General features: G+C 43.9%; 1 protein-coding gene across 5 annotated transcripts in view; it reads left to right on the top strand.

Moving 5' to 3' along the window:
* Positions 1-5,298: 5,298 nt before the first annotated feature.
* LOC121270808 (ras-GEF domain-containing family member 1A-like) overlaps positions 5,299-18,240 on the top strand; it is a 31,350-nt gene continuing 18,408 nt past the window's right edge. The window contains exons 1-4 of one of the 5 annotated variants that reach the window (XM_041176250.1): positions 5,299-5,506; positions 11,155-11,334; positions 12,519-12,638; positions 16,647-16,784. In XM_041176250.1, the coding sequence (XP_041032184.1) occupies positions 11,161-11,334; positions 12,519-12,638; positions 16,647-16,784 (432 nt within the window). In that variant the 5' untranslated portion in view covers positions 5,299-5,506; positions 11,155-11,160. Of the gene's footprint in view, positions 5,507-5,576; positions 5,938-6,770; positions 6,791-10,023; positions 10,045-11,154; positions 11,335-12,518; positions 12,639-16,646; positions 16,785-18,240 lie in introns of those variants that run through there. The other 4 variants (XM_041176249.1, XM_041176248.1, XM_041176251.1 and 1 more) reach the window with 4 other exon arrangements.

Below are 18,240 nucleotides of genomic sequence, written 5' to 3'. Positions count from 1 at the left end.
ATTTTTGATAGACATGGGTTATGACAGCAAAGTGGAGTTGAGACACAACCATTTCAGCCTTGATTTTTTAAATGACAGAGCAGGCTCAAGGGCTGAATGGCCTACTCGAGCTCCTAAGTCCTATGTTCCTATTATCTTGGTTCCTTACTTACTCCATAGTGTTAGCCATGGCCCAGTAGGTAGCACACCCTCTGAGACAGGAAGTTGCAGGTTCACAACCCCATTCCAGTGCTTTCAGCATAGGTACCAGGCTGATAGTGCAGGTCCCCCTCAGTATGGCACAGTTGCAGTTGCTAAACACCTACACTATCAGTCACACGGAAATGATTCTATGGCACTATTTGAAGAGTAAGGGAGGTCTTCCTAGTATTCTGACCAATATTTATCTCTTAATCAATATCATTAAACCAAATGATCTGGCCATTATCTTGGTACTGTTTCTTGGTGCTGGGAGTTTGCTGTGTGTAAATTGGTTGTGTTTTCTACATTAAAACAATAACCACACTTCCAAAAGTGCTTTATTGGCTTTAAAGTGCTTTGGGATGCCCTAATGTTGTAAATGGTTCTACATAAAAGCAAATCCTTTCTTTTACTATTCTTTTTAAACATCATCGTATTTTGCATGCTCTGACTTTGGCACGCTTTGACTACATCTTGACTCACCTTTCCCTGGTCTTCACAAAAATACAAATGCTCATAATGATCCTTCTTTGTAGTTTCCATGACGACTTGAATCAAGAAACGTCTCATAATGAGTGTGTGGGGTGTCTTGCTTGAGACACTGATGCATAAAGTTGTTGTGGTGTTGCCGAGGTGTGGGTTGCCTCCGATCATTTCCCCGTGGTCCCCAGCTGTTACTCTGAGCTGTGGGACGGTAGGGAAAATCCCAAACAGCCACCTGCTTCTCACACAGACAGGGCAAAAAAATTGGTCAGCCGAAAATCCAAAGGGCCCTCATCTTCCACACTGCCTATCGACCGCAGGGGTGGAATCCTGAGATCCACTCATCCATAGATTCCGGGTGTTAGCATAATGAACAATAAAGGCTGTCAAAATCACTCCAGTCAACAACAAACCTAGGACAAAGCCACTTTTAGGCGCAGAGGTCAGACACTGGCCTTACTCTAATCCAACCCATACACCATTCCACTCCACTACGTATCAACATGCTGCCGGTTGTATCAATCACATATTGTGCCATGTGACTACTTTTTTATAGGAATTCTTCTCAATCCTCATCCTCCCCCAGCCTGGAACTCCAGTTTCCTGCTATTTGTGCCTCAGTGGGCAGCACCCTCTCTGAGTCAGAAGGTTGTGGGTTCAAATCACACTCCAGAAAATTCAGCACAAAATCCACGCTGAGACCCCAGTGTCTGTATTGTGTGCAGACAGTGCTGCATTGTCAGAGGTGAGACAGACGAGACATTAAACCAAGGCATCCTTGGGGTGGATGTGAAATATGCCATGGTACTATTGAGCAGGGGCATTATCCCTGGTGTTCTCAATCAACATCAACTTAAAAAAAATTAACTTGTCATTTGTGGAATCTTGCTATGCACATATTGGCATTTCCTACATTACTGCAGTAACTACACTTCAAAAGTGTTTTATTGACTGTAAAACACTTTGGGATGTCTTGAAGTTATGAAAGGCATTATATAAGTCTTCCTGTCAGTTGAAGTGGGACTACACCTTGATTCTGTGTCATTACTATGTAAATGGTGACATGTCATGAGACGCTGACCAGAAAAATATTGTTGTTACAATTTTACAATGCTTTAGCAGCACAACATGTTGTGGTTTCAAGTTCAAGAATAGCAGCAAAAGCTGGAGGCAAAATACCAAGTGCCTACTTAGGGATAAAAGTCCCCTTTCCATGATGCTATTGTGAGTGGAACACAAAATCAATAGAGAGCTAAATCATTGTGATGTCAGAGGCAAATATGAGGAGCAAAACACAATTTTAAGGTACATCTGAAGCTCAGTTTTGTACATTTCTCTGTGTGTGTGTGTGTGTGTGTGTGTGTCTGTGTGTGTGAAGCTAATAGCATGCCTAAGGGGCCATCTCAAAATTACTTGGCACCTCCCAATAGCTGCTGACAACAGCAACTTACATGGCTTTGAACACAAGAGAAAAACTGCTCCTGAAATGCTTTGAAAGAGGGGCATGTAGGGAGATCAAAGCAGAACAACTTATATACATGTGGCAGCTTTAATGTAATGAAATGTCCCTCGGTACTTCATGGGAACATTATAGAACAAAATATAACACTGAGTCACGTAAGAAGATATTAGGGCAGATGACCAAAAGCTGGGTCAAAGAAGTAGGTTTCAAGAAGTGTCTTAAAGGAGGAAAGTGAGGTAGAGAGTTGAAGGGGTGTGGTCAGGGAATTCCAGAGTTTGGGCCTAGGCAATTGAAGGCATGGCCCCCAAATGGTGGAGCAATCTTGATTAGAAGCTAAAAGAGGTTAAAGAGTTGAAGTCGGGGATAATTTAAACAAGGTAGGTGTGTTTAGGAAATGGAGTTAAACTCCATCATATTTTGCGCACTCTGAATTTGGGACACTCTGACTTAGACTTGACTCTCCATTTCCTGATCTTTAAAAAAACATGACGACTCATATCACTCCTTCTTTGTAGTTTCTATGACCACTTAAGTCAAGAAACATCCCATAATGAGTGTGTCAGGTGTCTTCCTTGAGACTCTGACGCTTGAAGCCGTCATGGAATTGCCGAGGTGTGGGTTGCCTCCCATGATTTCCCTGTGGTCCCCAGTTGTTAACCTGAGCTGTGGGACTGTAGGGAAAATCCCAAACAGCCACCTGCTTCTCACACAGACAGGGCAAAAAAATTGGTCAGCCAAAAATCCAAGAGTTCCTCATCTGCCACACTGCCTATCAACCACAAGGGTGGAATCCTGAGATCCACTCATCCATAGATTCCGGGTGTTAGCATAAAGAACAATAAAGGCTGTCAAAATCACTCCAGTCAACAACAAATCTAGGACAAAGCCACTTTTAGGTGCAGAGGTCAGACACTGGCCTTACTCTAATCCAACCCATACACCATTCTGCTCCACCACGTATCAACATGGTGCCAGTTGTATCAATCACATATTGTGTCATGTGACTACCTGTTAATAGAAATTCTGCTCAATTGTCTAGACCACGTTGACAAAGAAAAAATCCCACCCCAGAACAGGCTGTTGATATTTATTGCATTGCTAAAGCAGTGAGGCCCAGTGTTTCACTTCCTAACTCCCATTGGGATTGTTGGCAACTTTGTGGGCTGTGCCTCAGCCTTGCCTCAAGGAATGGCTCTTCTCAGCTTGAGGCCCTCAGAGGTCAGGGGAATGGGGGCAGATTGGACTGGCGTGAATATTGGAGAGCAGTTACACCAGCTCACTCTCTCAAGCCTCTCGCTGGCTGACTGAAGGATAACATTGACTGAAAAGTCTCAGCCAGTTTGGGGCCAAATCTTCAGCAGTTGCACCTCCAGTGTAGACGATAACACTCTAGGGATGCACGTTGGGCATGTGCTCAACTCACGGCCCATCGGGAATTTCCCACGCACACCTAAATTTCCAAGCCACTTATCTGCCAGGTGTGTTAGAGATGAGAATTCACCTCTTTTAAATGAAGAATGTGTTACTGAAAATGGGAAAAAAACACAAGAACATTTAGGCTGTTTTCAAGATCAAATGGGTGTGTGCACTGGTTGAATATAATTTATTAGTGGACTGATCCAAGAAATAATGATGTCAAACTCTGGGTGTTGCAGGATAGAACCGAGCTGTTAGTAACATATTGTACAACTGCATTTAACACTTAAACTCATTGTACTCTGAGATACCCAGCATATTACAGTTAGACAATACAGAGGAGAATTTATTCAACATAAATTTAAATCTATCCATGATACCTGCAGGATTCATAAAATACACTTTTTACCAAACAGGTGTAACATGATTTTTTGAGTGTTCCACCATCTCCACATGTGAATGGTTCCTTAGCCCAACATTATGTTGATAGTGCAAGCTCAGACACATAAACTACCTATTTGATCAAGATTTTGGAAAGATGTCCTAAAATCTCCTCCTTTAGTTCAGTGTTAGTTTTTGTCCAATTACGTTTCAGTGAAGCACTTTGGGATGTCTTACTCCTCAAAGGTGCTATATAAATGTAAGTTGTTTTTATCTTGACATCCTGACATCCCTTTTCTGAAATTATGATTCACTTATCATGCTCAGCATAGCTTTTGCTTCATAATGCTTCAATGAAGTGCCTTGGGAAGCTTTATTACATTAAAGATGCTATTTGTTGTATATCAATGCTCCCCTTTTATCTATCAGAATCCCATCCCTTTTTGGAGGGACCCATCCAATCCTGATCACAGCTTGAGGAGCAATGCAGAGAAAATAAGAAAACAAATTGTTTCATTTCTCTCCAGTTGTTCATCCCTTTGCACAGGTCAATGTTGGCTGAACATTTGACAAGGATAACACTTAAAGGTTCTGAGCTTGAGGGAGAAGTCTAGTTTTCATTATTGAATTTACATAATGTAAGATTAATTGACCTAATCCAATAATGCATCATGCCTAATTAGGATAATAATTATATTTGTCCAAGTTCAGTAAGGTTACTTCCTGTTATATGGGTGAATTAGCCTAATTTGTGTATGTAAATGATAACTAATGAGGGGAATTCATAGGTTTGTTATCCCTAACAAATGAGTTATGATACCCTTTTGCTTTCATTATTGTCTGTCAGTTTGACGCAGTCAGTTGAGACCCACTCCAGAAACTTGAGCATGTAACCCTGGCTGACACTGTAGTGCAGTAATTGTAATCTTTAATACCTTAGCTTGGGGTGCCAGTGTTTACAGATTCCTTTTAGTATTGCTGATAAAAGAGATGTTGTCAAAGCTTTTACTCTTGGTCTCATCAGGACAGATGCAAGAATGCCAAATTTCTAATGGAGCAACAATTTATACTGCATGAGAAAAGATTGGTTGACAAGTTGACACAAGTCGTTGCCATGGAGAATGCACCAGGGAACTATTGCCCCCCACGCTTCTATTTAATCCAATAAAGGCAGAATGTCTGGACATGCTACGAGAAACATTTCAATAGGGGTGAAGGGAATCATAATTTCAGAAAAGGGGTAGTGGGCAAGACAACAACAACTTGCATTTATATGGCACCTTCGATGGAGTAAGACATCCCAAAGTGCTTCACTAGAACGTAATTGGACGAAAACAAACACCGAACTAAAGAAGGAGATATTGGGACACTGTCCAAAATCTTGGTCAAATCGGTAGTTTTTAAAGGGCCCCTAGAAAGGAGAAGAGAGAGAGAGAGGCGGAAAGTTTCAGAGGAGGAAATTCCAGCACTCAGGCCTTGACAGGATGATGCGGGGTTAGGGGAAATGGTCCTGGGATTAGTCACAACGATAGTTCGAAGCAGCCTTCAGAAGGAGGAGCTTTCGGAGCGGCGAAGAGTGTGTGGGTAAGAACGTCCTACGCTTTTTGTAATGTAGGACAGTTTTGAGACTGTCCCTAACGTAGGTGTTCAGCTGTTATGCTGGCCAGTGCCGGGTGTCTGGGAGGTGCTATAAAATATGATCTTTCTCAAACCGTGCAGTGCAGTCTCAAACCTGTCAGGTCGGTTGCTTTGTAAGGGAAGCGGTCCAGAGGGGGGAAGAAAAGAGGGAAGGACTTCATTTTTGTTTACAAGGAGTCTCGGCTCACCACACACACACACACAAAACACACACAGAGAGAGAGAGAGTTGGAGCAGAGAGAGAGGGGGAACTCCGCTGAGAATTCGTCGTTTGGGGAAGTTTGCTTCGCTTGATCTGCAGTCCCCAGAGCAGAGGCTGCTCAGTGTCTCGCTGAGTGACAGAGAGAGAGCACAACCAGTCACTGCTGACGATGAGGGTAAGGAGTTAACTTCATTTTACATTTTCTGCCTGGATTTCAGTGTAAGAATCTTTTTTTTTAAAGTTCTTGTTTTAACCTCAGTGCTCGAACTTCTTTACAAGCAGATTCTAAGCCGCGTAGTCAGTCCTTAGTGTTTGTGTACAGTAAACACTGTACATTCCCCTTTCCGTTTCGTTAGTACCCTGTGTGTTCGGTACTAACTCCAGTACGGATAGGGGTGGTTTGGACCCATTGGTCAGCCTTGGTGGTTGGACTTTAGTGATGGAAAATCAGACAGTGAAACAGGTGCATTAACCGAGAGCTCCTGGTGTACACTTTGTGAGAATCCACCCGGTACTGCACACACAGTGACAGCAGACTGTTTATTTGGGACTGTCTTGTTGCGAACTCCCGTATAAACACTCGGTAAGGGCGGAGTGTAAGCAAGGGGTTGGGGGCGGTGGTGGGGGAGCGGGTGAACTCTGCTTGTTTTCCCCCCCACCCCCTGTCTGTCCCCTGCATGTCTCCTGTACATGTAGCGGGTAAAGGTCGGTCGTTGAGGCATGAGACTGAAGAGACACAATCCAGGTGCAGTACTGAGGGAATGCTGCACTGTCGGGGATGCCGTCTTTCTAATGAGACATTAAACCAAGGCTCCTGAGATGAACATAGAAGATCCGATGGCACTGTTTGGAGACGAACAGGGGAGTTCTCCTCGGGGTCCTGGTCGATAGTTATTCCTGCGCGCAAACCGCCAAAGCAACAGGCTAGCCCGTGATTTATCTCGTTTGCTCTATGTGGGATCTTGCAGTGCGCAGTAGCATTTGCCCGTTTATCAACAGTGGCTACACTAAACATGGAGCAGATTGGGGTAAGTCCTTGGCTGCTACCACGTTTATTTCATGCAGAGTATTTACAGGTGCGACAAGGCTGACCCTGTGCGCCAATTCCCATCAATGGCCATTAAACAACTTGTTAAAATCCTGGCCCTCCGCCTTAGGATGTTTTACTATGGAAGTGCGGCTGGTAGCTGAACGTGTCTCGGTGTCTGGCGTGAGCCTCTATCTGTTCACGTCAGTTTTAGCTGCTTTTATTAGAGTGAAAAACACTAATGCACTGTGAAAGGAGTGTCATTTACATGGTGCTCCTCATGCCCCCCCCCCCCCATGTCCCAAAGTGCTTTACAGCCAATGAAATACCTTCGCAATGTTGTAATGTAGGAAAGTCACAGCCAATTTGCACACAGCAAGGTCCCACAAAAAGCAACATGATAATTTGCTTCATTGATGATGGTAGTGGTGAGGGCAGCAGGGTGAATCCTTACTGAAATAGTGCGAAGGCATCTTTCCAATCTACCTGAGAGGGTAGATGGAGCCACAGTTTAACATCTCCTCCAAAAGACTGCATTGTCAACAGTGTAGCACTCCCTCAGTACTCTAATGGAGTGCTAGCCTAGATATTTGTGCTCTGGTCTCTGGATTGACACCTGAACCCTCAGCCTTCTCACTCTGAGGCAAGAGTGCTATCCCACTGAACTACAGCTGACCCTCTAGCCCCTAAGCCTTCTTTACTCTGGCTTTGTACCCTCCTGCCTCTCCACTCACCCACCCACACCTTACAAATACTTTACCAGTTGTTAAAGTAATGAAGGGGTTACGGTGTATTAGATGCTGTGCGAGTGGCGTACTTTACAAGTCTGGAACAGGCTGGGTACATGATGTACGCATACATGTCATTTTTCTACAGAAGCTTTCTGACTTTGTCAAGACGAAGAAGTGAGATAGTTGGTGTATTTTTAACTTGCTGCTTTCACAAGGCAGTTGAGCTGTGAGCAACACATTGGAATGTGAATGAGCTGGAGTTTCTTCTTGTGTAGGGTACTGGATACTTGAAGAATGTTGTTTATTTTCTTTACAAGTTGCCCCTGTCCTTCACAACCTTTGTCATTCCCAAGCCAGGAAGAGTCGATGTGTTATGTGCTGTAGGGTCTCTGAGCTCTGACTTCAACTGGACGAAAGTCATCCTTGACTTTATGATCCCCTGTGGTGTTATTGTGCACTTTTTTTTCAAAAAAATTTTTTTGACATGTGAGTCCTGCCTGTTCCTAATTGCCTCTTAAGGAGGTGGTAGTGCGTGTTCTTGAACTGATGCAGTCTGTGTGGTCAAGGTGTTCTCACAGTGTGATTAGGGAGGGAGTTCTAAGATTTTGACCCAGCAACAATAAAGGAATGGTGATATAGTTCCAAGATGTGTGACTTGGAGGGGAACTTGCAAACAATGGTGTTCCCATTAACTTGTCTGAGGAGGAATATTACACAGCATGCTCTCTGTAATGGAATCAACACAACCACCCATTTGTGGCCACTTACTACCTTACCATGCACTGACCCTGACAGATCCAGATTATTCTAACTGGAACATTTGAGTAGCATCAGCAGCCAATTGTTCTGTTCGACCTGAATCAGGCGGTTATAAAATTTTAAAGGTAATGTCACCTCTGGTATCAATCAGCCCACCTGTATTTTTACATTATGAAGTCTTGCGTGCGATGCTACTTCATTGCAGTCGAGCCAGTTCCACCATTCAACTTGATCATGACTGATCTTGTCCTTCAACTCCACTTTCCTGCCCGCTCCCCATATCCCTTCATTCCCTGAAAGACCAAAAATCTGTCTATCCCAGACTCAAGTGTATTCAGCAATGGAACATCTGCAACTCTCTGGGGTAAAGAATTCCAAAGATTCACAACCCTTTGAGTGCAGTAATTTCTCTTCATCTCAGTCCTAAATGATCGGCCCCTTATCCTGAGCCCCGTGTTTTAAATTGCGGGACCAGTGGTCCTTCTGTCTGACCATTTCACAGATCACTGAATCACAGAAGGAGGCCATTCAGCCCATCATGCATGCACCAGCTCCCTCTGTAAGAGCTATTCAATCAGCCCCACTCCCCTGCTCCTTCCTCATAGTCTTACAATCTTTTCCTTTTATAAGTATATATCCAGTTCCAAGCTTAAAGAAGGTTTCTGTTCAGCTTCGGTTGTTTCTACATTGGGTAAGGTGCTTGCGGACAGAGGTCTTCTGGCACAGGAGTCGCGTCCCTACCTCTGGGTCGGAAGTTCTGGGTTCAAGTCCCCACCAGGACTTGTTGGCCATGGAAGTGTGCTCATAACATGACCAGACAGGTTGATTCTGCCCATGGTGGGAGAGTTTCCTGGTCAGCCAGAACCTGCAATACCTTTGCCAAGCCCATGGACCAATTACAGCTGCTCATGGTCACCACGGCCCTTTCAGGGCATGGTACCAGAAGAGAGAGAGAAGGGGTTGGACATTGAGCAATGGAGGAAGCCTCTCAATGAGTTGTCAGGTTCCATTAGCCACAAGAGGGAGCCCCTCTGTGCAGGCACTGATGCAGGCATCATGGTGGAATGGCTTTATAGTTATGTGATTGACTGGAAAAGTTGGGATGTTTCTCCTTAGAGCAGAGAAGGCTAAAAGAAGATTTGATAGATTGGATGAAAATCAGGAAGTGCTTAGCTAGGATAAATAAGATGTTTCCAGGGGTTACAGATTCAAGGTGACTGGCAAAAGTACCAGAAGGGACAAGAGTAAAGCTTTTTACGCAATTAATGATTAGGATTTGGGATGCACTGTCCAATAGGCTGTTGGATACATATTCCCTTTGGAAAGGAATTGGATAAATACTTAAAAGGAAAAATAAATTCACAGGGATATGAGGAAGGAGAGGGGTAGTGGGACTAATTGGATTGCCTTTTGAAAGAGCTGGCACAGACTTCATAGGCTGAATGGCCTCATTATGTGCATATATATATATATGGCCTGTGCCTTTAAAACTCTCCAGGCACTGCTGTATGTTTTTTTTTCCCTCCGTGTTGGACCGGGGAGCAGGAAGTACAGCTGATGAGCTCAGAGTTCCTGCTTGTGTAACTGGGATTGTTTTCTTTAACCTGCTTCGCGTCTTGGTCTTGAGTGCTGGCTTGTTTTGGTAGTGGGCAAGTTTCCTGTCGTGCAGGGCAGGAGCACACAATGCAGGGGTTAATCCTGGCTGATGAACAGGGTCAAGGAGTGACATTAGGAAGCACAGTGGGCATTATGTTATCCAAACAAGGTATGATCTCCAGTCTCCAGACCCAGGTTCTAATGACTATTGAGACGCTGTGTATTTTTATATAAAAATAAATAACTTGCATTTATATAGTGCCTGGTCATGGCCTCAAGACATTCAGAAGTGTTTTACAACCAGCAGAGCACTTTTATCAAGTCTAGTTACTGTTGTAAAATAGGAAATGATGTCACTTTCACACAGCAAGATCCCACAAACAAATGTGATAAATGGTCAGATAATTTTTTTTAAATAAAACTGCTGGAAATCTGGAACTAAAATAGAAAATTCAGGAAAGATTCTGTTGGTCCGTCAGAATCTGGTTAATATTTCAAGTCAGCACCAAGGATCATTGACACCTGAAATATGAGCATACCTGATCTTTTCACAGGTACTGATGGAGGTAGTGTGTATCTCTAGAATCTTCTGTGTCTCGGGTTCAATGAGTTCTCATCCATAACCTCCTTTTCTCTAAACCTTTCCTTCCCTGATCTTCATAATCCATCCTCTATCCTTGGGATCACAATGAGGACTTTTCAGGCAGATATCTGGACACCTCAGCCACTGACCTGTGGAGGTCTTTGCTCCGTGTTGTTCACCCCACCTAACCCTTAGGACACTGAGAGGACTTTAGGCCAAGTTCACACGTCTTTTTAAATTCATGATAGACCCTGAATGGATTTTGTTACAGGACCTCGTATGAACCATATAGTTAAAAAAAAAAGTAAAACCTATTGTTGAATGGCTTCAAAGTGTCACTGATCCAAGATGGGAAAAGGCTGGAATCACTTGCCTTCCCCCTAATAGTTTGGTATTAAGGGCAGTGATGGAGTCAACTAGAGTTATCCCAGATGAAGAACATGAAAGGATTATCTGGTCTTTATTTGCTTGTGGGAGCTTGCTGTGTGCAAACTAGCTGCTTTGTTTCTTACAATAAGTATTACACTTCAAAAAAACACTTCATTGGCTGTAAAAACACATTGCGAGGTCCTGAGGATGCAAAAGGCACTATGTGAATGCAAATTTCTCTTCATAGAAGGAAAGGGAAGCTACTTGTTGTATTTAAGAACGACAAACTTCCCAGGCTACTCACATTTTTCTTCTCTTTCTTCCTAGGAAACTATGCCCCAGACATCAATCTTCCCAAGCATGCTTGGTACCAGTTGTAGTGGTCATGTACAACCAGATATGGAGGAGAAGTGTGGTGACCCAGTGTACCAGGACGGCAGTCTAGTTTCAGGGTCCCTCGAGGTGCTCATTGAGCACTTGGTGCCCACCGTTGACTATTATCCCGATGTGAGTATTCCACACAGCTTAATCCCCTCCCTCCTTAACCACTGACATGTTCTGTTACCTTGATCAGTGAGTGCTGGCTGGACAGCTTCCTCTACTTCATAGGAACAGGAGTCAGCCAATTACAAAAACAGAATTACCTGGAAAAACTAAGCAGTCTGTCAGCCAATTAGCCTGTCATGGCTTTTCTGCCATCCAATGAGATCATGGCTGATCTGTGACCTAACTCCATGCATCCTATAATACCTTTGGCTAAGCATCTATTAATCTCAGAATGAGAATGAACAATTGATTTAGCATTAATTGCCATTTATGGAAGAGAGTTCCAAACTTCTACCACCCTTTGCATGAATAAGTGTTTCCCAATTTCACCCCTGAAAGGTCCAGCTCTCATTTTTAGACAACACCCCCCTAGTCTTAGACTCCCCAACTAGCGGAAATAGTTCCTCCCAGTTTACGCTGTCTGTTGCCTTTAATATCTTTAAAACTTTGATCAAATCACCCATAGCTTTACAAATTCCAGGGACTATCACCCTAACTTATTTAATCTCTCTTTGTAGCTTAACCCTTGAAGTCCATACTCGATTTTTTGTCTCATAACTGCCAAATCCTCCTGGCTGGCGTTTTATTAAAATGTAAGAAATAGGAGCAGGAGTAGGTCATTTGGCTCCTCGAGCCTGTTCTGCCGGTCAATAAGATCATGGCTGATCTGATTGTGGCCTTAACTCCTCTTTCCTGCCTGCCCTCCTTGACTTGACTCCCTTATCAATCAAAAACCTGTCTAACTTAGCCTCGAGTTCAGTGAGCCAGCCTCCACTGCTCGTTGAGGAAGAGAATTCCAAACTTTAATGACCCTTGGAGAGAAGGAAATCCTCCTCATCTCCATATTAAAGGGGAGCCTACCTTATTTTGAAATTGTGCCCCCTAGTTCTAGATTCCTCCACAAGAGGAAACATCCTATCAGCAACTAAACCCATCCCGTGGTTCATTAACTCTCCTACCACAGGAGACAGGGGGTGTAAAGACACAGGCGCAGATAGAGGAACAATTAACTTATTGGTCAAAAGTTACTCTCTCTCCTTTTTTAGCCCCTGTATTTATGACGGGGTTACAACCTCCACTAATGCAGCTTCGGGACCCTTCGTACTGTTGAATGAAAATGTATCTGTTTCTCTCCCTCTCCACAGCGGACGTATATTTTCACCTTTCTCCTGAGTTCACGCGTCTTCATCCACCCTCAAGAGCTGCTGACAAAAGTTGGGCAGATCTGCACAAAACAGCTGGAGATGGGCACCGAAGCGGACAAGGTACGGAGCAGAATATGGTGATCTTTTAGCTTTGTTATTCACCTCCAGTGTGAGAGAGAATTCTGCCAGAGCTAGTGCTGTATGGATTGCGTGTATCCATTTTCTGGGCACCAGGTAGTTCGGCAGGGCAGTGGGCAAAGGTCAGGGGGGTTGGTGTCGGGTGCCCAGATTTATTTCTGGAAGTAACCGGTGACCGTTCCGCGTTCCAGTGCTGCTCGGACATCTCGTTTGAGACTGAGCACACGCCTTTGTGTCCCTTCCAGGTTTCTAGGGGACATCACCCCCACCCCCAGGGGCACCTCCTGCTCTTTTCCGATCAGTACCTTGGGACGCCTACCTGACAGTCCAGCCGGGTCCTGGGTTTAGCGTTTGGAGGGCCGCGTGTTTCCTTTCCGATGTGAAATCCCATCTTGTTACTGAAGAATTAAACTCCAGTGAATGAAGGGGGAAAAAAAAAATCCCTAGCAACAGAACTCCGCCTGCACCATGCGCTCAGTGACAAGGGGGCTTGCTGTGAAATTTTAAAATGTGTTTTTAACACAGACTCAAAATGTATGTGCCTGCAGCCAATCTCGTGAAATCTGGCAGCTCTGACTCAACTCGTTTATTCGACGGGAATGGTCTGTGAGACAGAAATGTGATTTTACACAACATTGCTGCGAAATATGGAAATATTCTGCTGGGTAACAGAAGGGAGGTTTTAACAGTTCTCAGTTTAGATCTGTGCCTGCCTGTGGCAAATGGCTGTGACTCATCTGTTTTTCTCTCCAGTATGTGGAAAGCACATAAAAAACAAACTTTTATTTTCTGTAGTGATCTCAAGACATCCTATAGTATCTTACACCAGTGAGGATACTTCTGAAGTGTACTCACTGTGGTAATGTAGGAAACGTGGCTGCCAATTTGCACACAGCAAGCTCCCACAAACAGTGATACAATAATGACCAGATAATCTGTTTTTGGGATGTTGATAACTCCCACGGTCTTCTTTGAATTAGTATCATTGGATCTTTCACATCCACCTGAGAGAGCACTTAGGACCTAAATTTGACCTGCCACCCAAAAGGTGGCACCTCCAACAGTGCAGCATTCCCTCAGTACTGTAGTGGAGTGTCAGCCTAGACTTCTGTGTTCAAGTCTCTGGAGTGGTACTTGAACCCACAACCTTCTGACTCAAAGGCGAGTGTGCTAACCACTGGGCCTTCACAGTTGAAAATGCCCTCTCCTCCCATGCGTTGCTCCCCAGTGCAGACTTGTACATGTACCACTGCCTGTGTTCTTGCATGGAGCCCTGTGCCGTCTCTGTTGTACAGCAGGTTGAAGTCAAATATTGATGCTAAAACACAGTGGGTCTGTTAGTGTCTCATCCGTCAGAAAAGACAGGTCAGCATTTCGGATGCGCATCTTTGGTCAAAGCTATATTCAGGCCAGGGGCCTTGCACATGAGACATTTCTCTTCACAGGTGGTGACATGCCTAAAGTGTCCAGCATGTTAATGTTATATTAGTCATATTATTAAGGTTAAGGATAAACAGGTGGATGGTATTGATTGGTTAAGTATCTTGAGCACAAATAAAGAGGGACTGCTGGGACACTGGGGGTTGATGGGTAGGAGACGGTGATATGTAATACTGCGCCCTGTAAATAAATCTACCATTAAGAATAGGATCTGTGTCTAAGTTCATGCTTTGCCATCTGGCTTGCATCCATTTAACACAGCATTTTGAGTTTTATTTCAGATTTCCAACATGTGCAGTTTTACCTTGTTTGTTTACACACAGCTTGGGATTGTAAATAAGATGAGAACTACTTGAGAAGGGTATCGTTGCTCCCGTTTCCCAGTCAGCTCTTTCCTGTACGTCATGGGTTGATGTATTTGTTGAGGGAACGTTGGCACGTTTAATGGAAATTATTTGTTTGCTATGTTGATGAAGATACCAATCCATTTAGTTTAATTGCACACTGAGAAAATAATTGAAACAACAACCTGCATTTATATAGCAGTTTAACATAATTAAAAATGTTCCAGAGTGCTTTACAGAAGCAAGATCAGATAACATTTGAAATTGACTCATATAAGGAGATATTAAATCAGATGAGGTAGATTTAAAGAGCCTCTTAAAGGAGGAGAGAGAGGTTGAGGGTGGAAATTTAGAGCTTGGGGTCTAGGCATGTGAAGGCATGGCAGCCAATGTTACACAGTAACAGGTTAATAACTAAAGCCATACAGCAGAGTTGCAGCTCTGGATTGCCTCTGCTTTCAGTACTTTTCCCTCTTCATGGTTATTCTAATTCCTTCTTTTCTTGCCTTCTTCCTTCCCTCCATTCTTTGCCATCACTTTGTCTCTCACTCTGAGAGCCCCCTTGCCCTGGATGCTCCCTTTTGTCTGATGGCTTCAGTTTCACTTGCTTGCACCCACTGGCTGGTGTGGAAATTAAAGTGAGAGCATTGTTTTTCTAACATCGATAGGTTTGTACACTTTGGAAAGAATAACAGCCAAACTGACCATCAGCACATGTTACTAATTCAGTCTCTGGATCACCAATATCACCAATTTAGTAATGAAACTATAACTAGCCCTGCTTTCTCTACCTCTTGCTGTCGGACAAGCAAGCTCTTGTAAAATCAGATGAACAGCCAGATTAAATACTTATCGTATTCTAACCCTCCTGTGCTAACAGAAATCAAAATTTATTTTATTTTATTAACCATTGTTGATTTTCCAGTGAAATGACCAGCTGGCGCAATCAGTGCAAAAAGGTTCTAGGAGTTAAAAGTCTTCCTGTGTGATTTCCCCCCCCCCCGCCCCTCCGCCTCACCCACCGCCCCCAATGTTTTCTTATCTACTTCTTTAGTAGGAGGTCTAGACAGAGGTTGTGGTGAACATCTGACAGCATTCCTCTCCTGGCGAGAAGCCACAGTTGTCTCCAGTGACGTCAAACAGTTGAGAACAGGCCGTGCTCCATCGCAAATTGTTCATGGCAAGGTGCCAAAGTCGGGCAGCTTCACATGCTACACCCGCCCCTTTTAATCTTTGCTATGGGAAATTGTACACAACACCTGTGGCTGTGCATATCTCTGCAACCATTTCACTGCCCTATGACCCTGTTAGTAGTGTGGGGGCTGAGGGAATGCATAGTGGCTCACTTATAACGTTTGAAGCAGACTTTCTGCAATGTCATTAAAGCTGACTTGGTTTTAGGGCTTTAATTGAGTACGATGTGTGTGTGCATTCAGTCCTTCTCGCAAAGTGTGTACACAGAGGGATATCCGTGTTCTTGTCAGAACCCAGGAAGTCAAGGGCAATTTTAGCATTTGGGTTCACTTGAGGATTTATTTTAGGTTTGGATATCTTGCAGGGCTGCAGATCTTTCTCAGCTCACTTCTATATATAAAGGACACTATTACTGTAATTCCTACCTTTTTACCTTTTAAGCTGCTTCATCAGATCTCTACAATCTCTACAAGCCAAACTATCAATAAGGTTTGACAGGCACTGACAAAACAATGGGTGAAATTCAGCTAGTTTGGTAGATCTTTTCAAATAATTAAAATCAAACATTATGTTCAAGTACATCTTTCAAATGTCTTTAGCTCTGTAAAGCCTTACTGCTTGTTATTCCTCTGTGGCCTCTTCATCTCTGTAATCTCTTCCAGCTCAACAACCCCTAACCCCAAACTCCCTGCCTCACTGACACTGACCTCCTGTTTGTTCCACTTTCCCTTTAATCCACGTTTTGCAGCCTTGGCTTCAGCCACCTAGGCCAAATGCTCTGGAGTTCCCCTCCTAAATCTCTCCGTCCCTCTGATCTCGCTCTGTCCTGCTCTAAGATCCTCCTGAAAATCCGCCTCTTAGACCAAGCTTTAGGTAAGCTTTCTCAACGTGTTCTTTGGCTCTTTACAGGACTGTGAAGAGTCTCTTGACGTTTTCCTATGCTGAAGGAACTAAATAACTGCAAATTGTTGTTGTTGTCATGTCATTAAACTCTTGACTTGTTCTCCCACAGGCTAAAGTGAAGGAATTTGTGCCAAAAATCATCCAGCTGCTGACAGAATGGACGGAAACATTCCCACATGATTTCCAGGATGAGAAATCAATGAAAGAACTCAAGGAGATTACTCACCAGATAGCACAGTGTGATGAGGTGAGAGGGGAGAAAAAAGAGCTGATTTTGTTTTTAATTATTTAACAGCTCATATTTTCCCATGGAAATGTCCAAAGACTTTAAGGTCCCCCCACTGTGAGGCATTTTTAAAGTTTAGATAAAGAGAGGCAATTTCCACTGGAAATTTCACTTCAACGTGTTGAGCATGAGTGCCACTTGCCTGCAGCGTAACTTTTTTAAAAAAATCATTCACGGGATTTTGGCTTCGCTGGCTGGGCCAGCATTTATTCTTCCATCCCTAATTGCCCTTGAGAAGGTGGTGGTGAGCTGCCTTCTTGAATCGCTGCAGTCCATGTGGTGTAGGTACACCCACAGTGCTGTTAGGAAGGGGGTTCCAGGATTTTGACCCAGTGACAGGGAAGGAATGGTGATGTATTTCCAAGTCAGGATGGTGAGTGACTTGGAGGGGAACTTCCAGGCAATGGTGTTCCCATGTGTTGGCTGCCCTTGTCCTTCTAGATGGTAGTGGTTGTGGGTTTAGAATTTCAAAGTCACTGTTACGTGGTGAGGCTGAGAAGCTGGGCTTGTTCTCCTTGGAGTAGACAAGCTTAAGGGGAGATTTTATGGAGCTCCTCAAAACCATGAGGAATGTTGGTAGCTATGTAGAAACTGTTTCCACTGGAAGGAGGGTAGAGATCCAGTGGACACATGTTTCAAATAATTGGCAAAAGAACCAAGGAGGAGATGAGACAAATTTAATTTAAGCAATGAGTTATTGTGATCTGGAATGCACTGCCTTAAAGGTCGTATGCAGTCATGACTTTCAAAAGAGATTCAAACTAAATATGTCCCCCTCTATCCCCTCTTTAAGAAGCTCCTTAAAACTTACCATTTAGTCCAAAGTTTCTGCCCTAATACAGTAATTGCTTGTTTAACTTTGTTGTAGCATTCCTGAAAAGTGCAGCTTGAAATGAAACAACATTAAGTGAATCAGATTTTCCCATTACAACCAATGTAAAAGCTTTATTAGGGTGTGTACAACCTTTCCTACCAGAAAAAAAAACATTAAAATATTGTACTGTGTAAGTTTAAATAACTTACGTTGTTAAATTTTATATTTGTAAATGAAATAACTTATAAACTAAATAAATCAAAAAATATAAAAGAAATATGCTAACTCTTTCTGCTCACCTCCTGCTCGCTCGCTCTCCTGCTCCTCCCACCTCCCGCTCACTGCCAGTGGTGCCCTCTGACTCCCCAGCTCTCCTTGAGCAAGCGCTCAGGAGATGAGCGGGAGAGGCAGGGAGGGACCTGGGGAGTGAGAGCTACTTTCAGTTGCAGGGTCACAGAGGTAAGCCGCAAGCTGGAGAGGCGGTGAGCGGGAGGGTCAGAGAGCGGGAGAGGCGGTGAGCGGGAGGGTCAGAGAGCGGGAGAGGCGGTGAGCGGGAGGGTCGGTGAGCGGGAGGGTCAGAGAGCGGGAGAGGTGGTGAGCGGG

This window comes from Carcharodon carcharias, chromosome 28, assembly GCF_017639515.1.
Source record: "Carcharodon carcharias isolate sCarCar2 chromosome 28, sCarCar2.pri, whole genome shotgun sequence".
NCBI classification, from domain to species: Eukaryota; Metazoa; Chordata; class Chondrichthyes; order Lamniformes; family Lamnidae; genus Carcharodon; species Carcharodon carcharias.
This window is presented reverse-complemented; position numbering and strand designations above follow the sequence as displayed.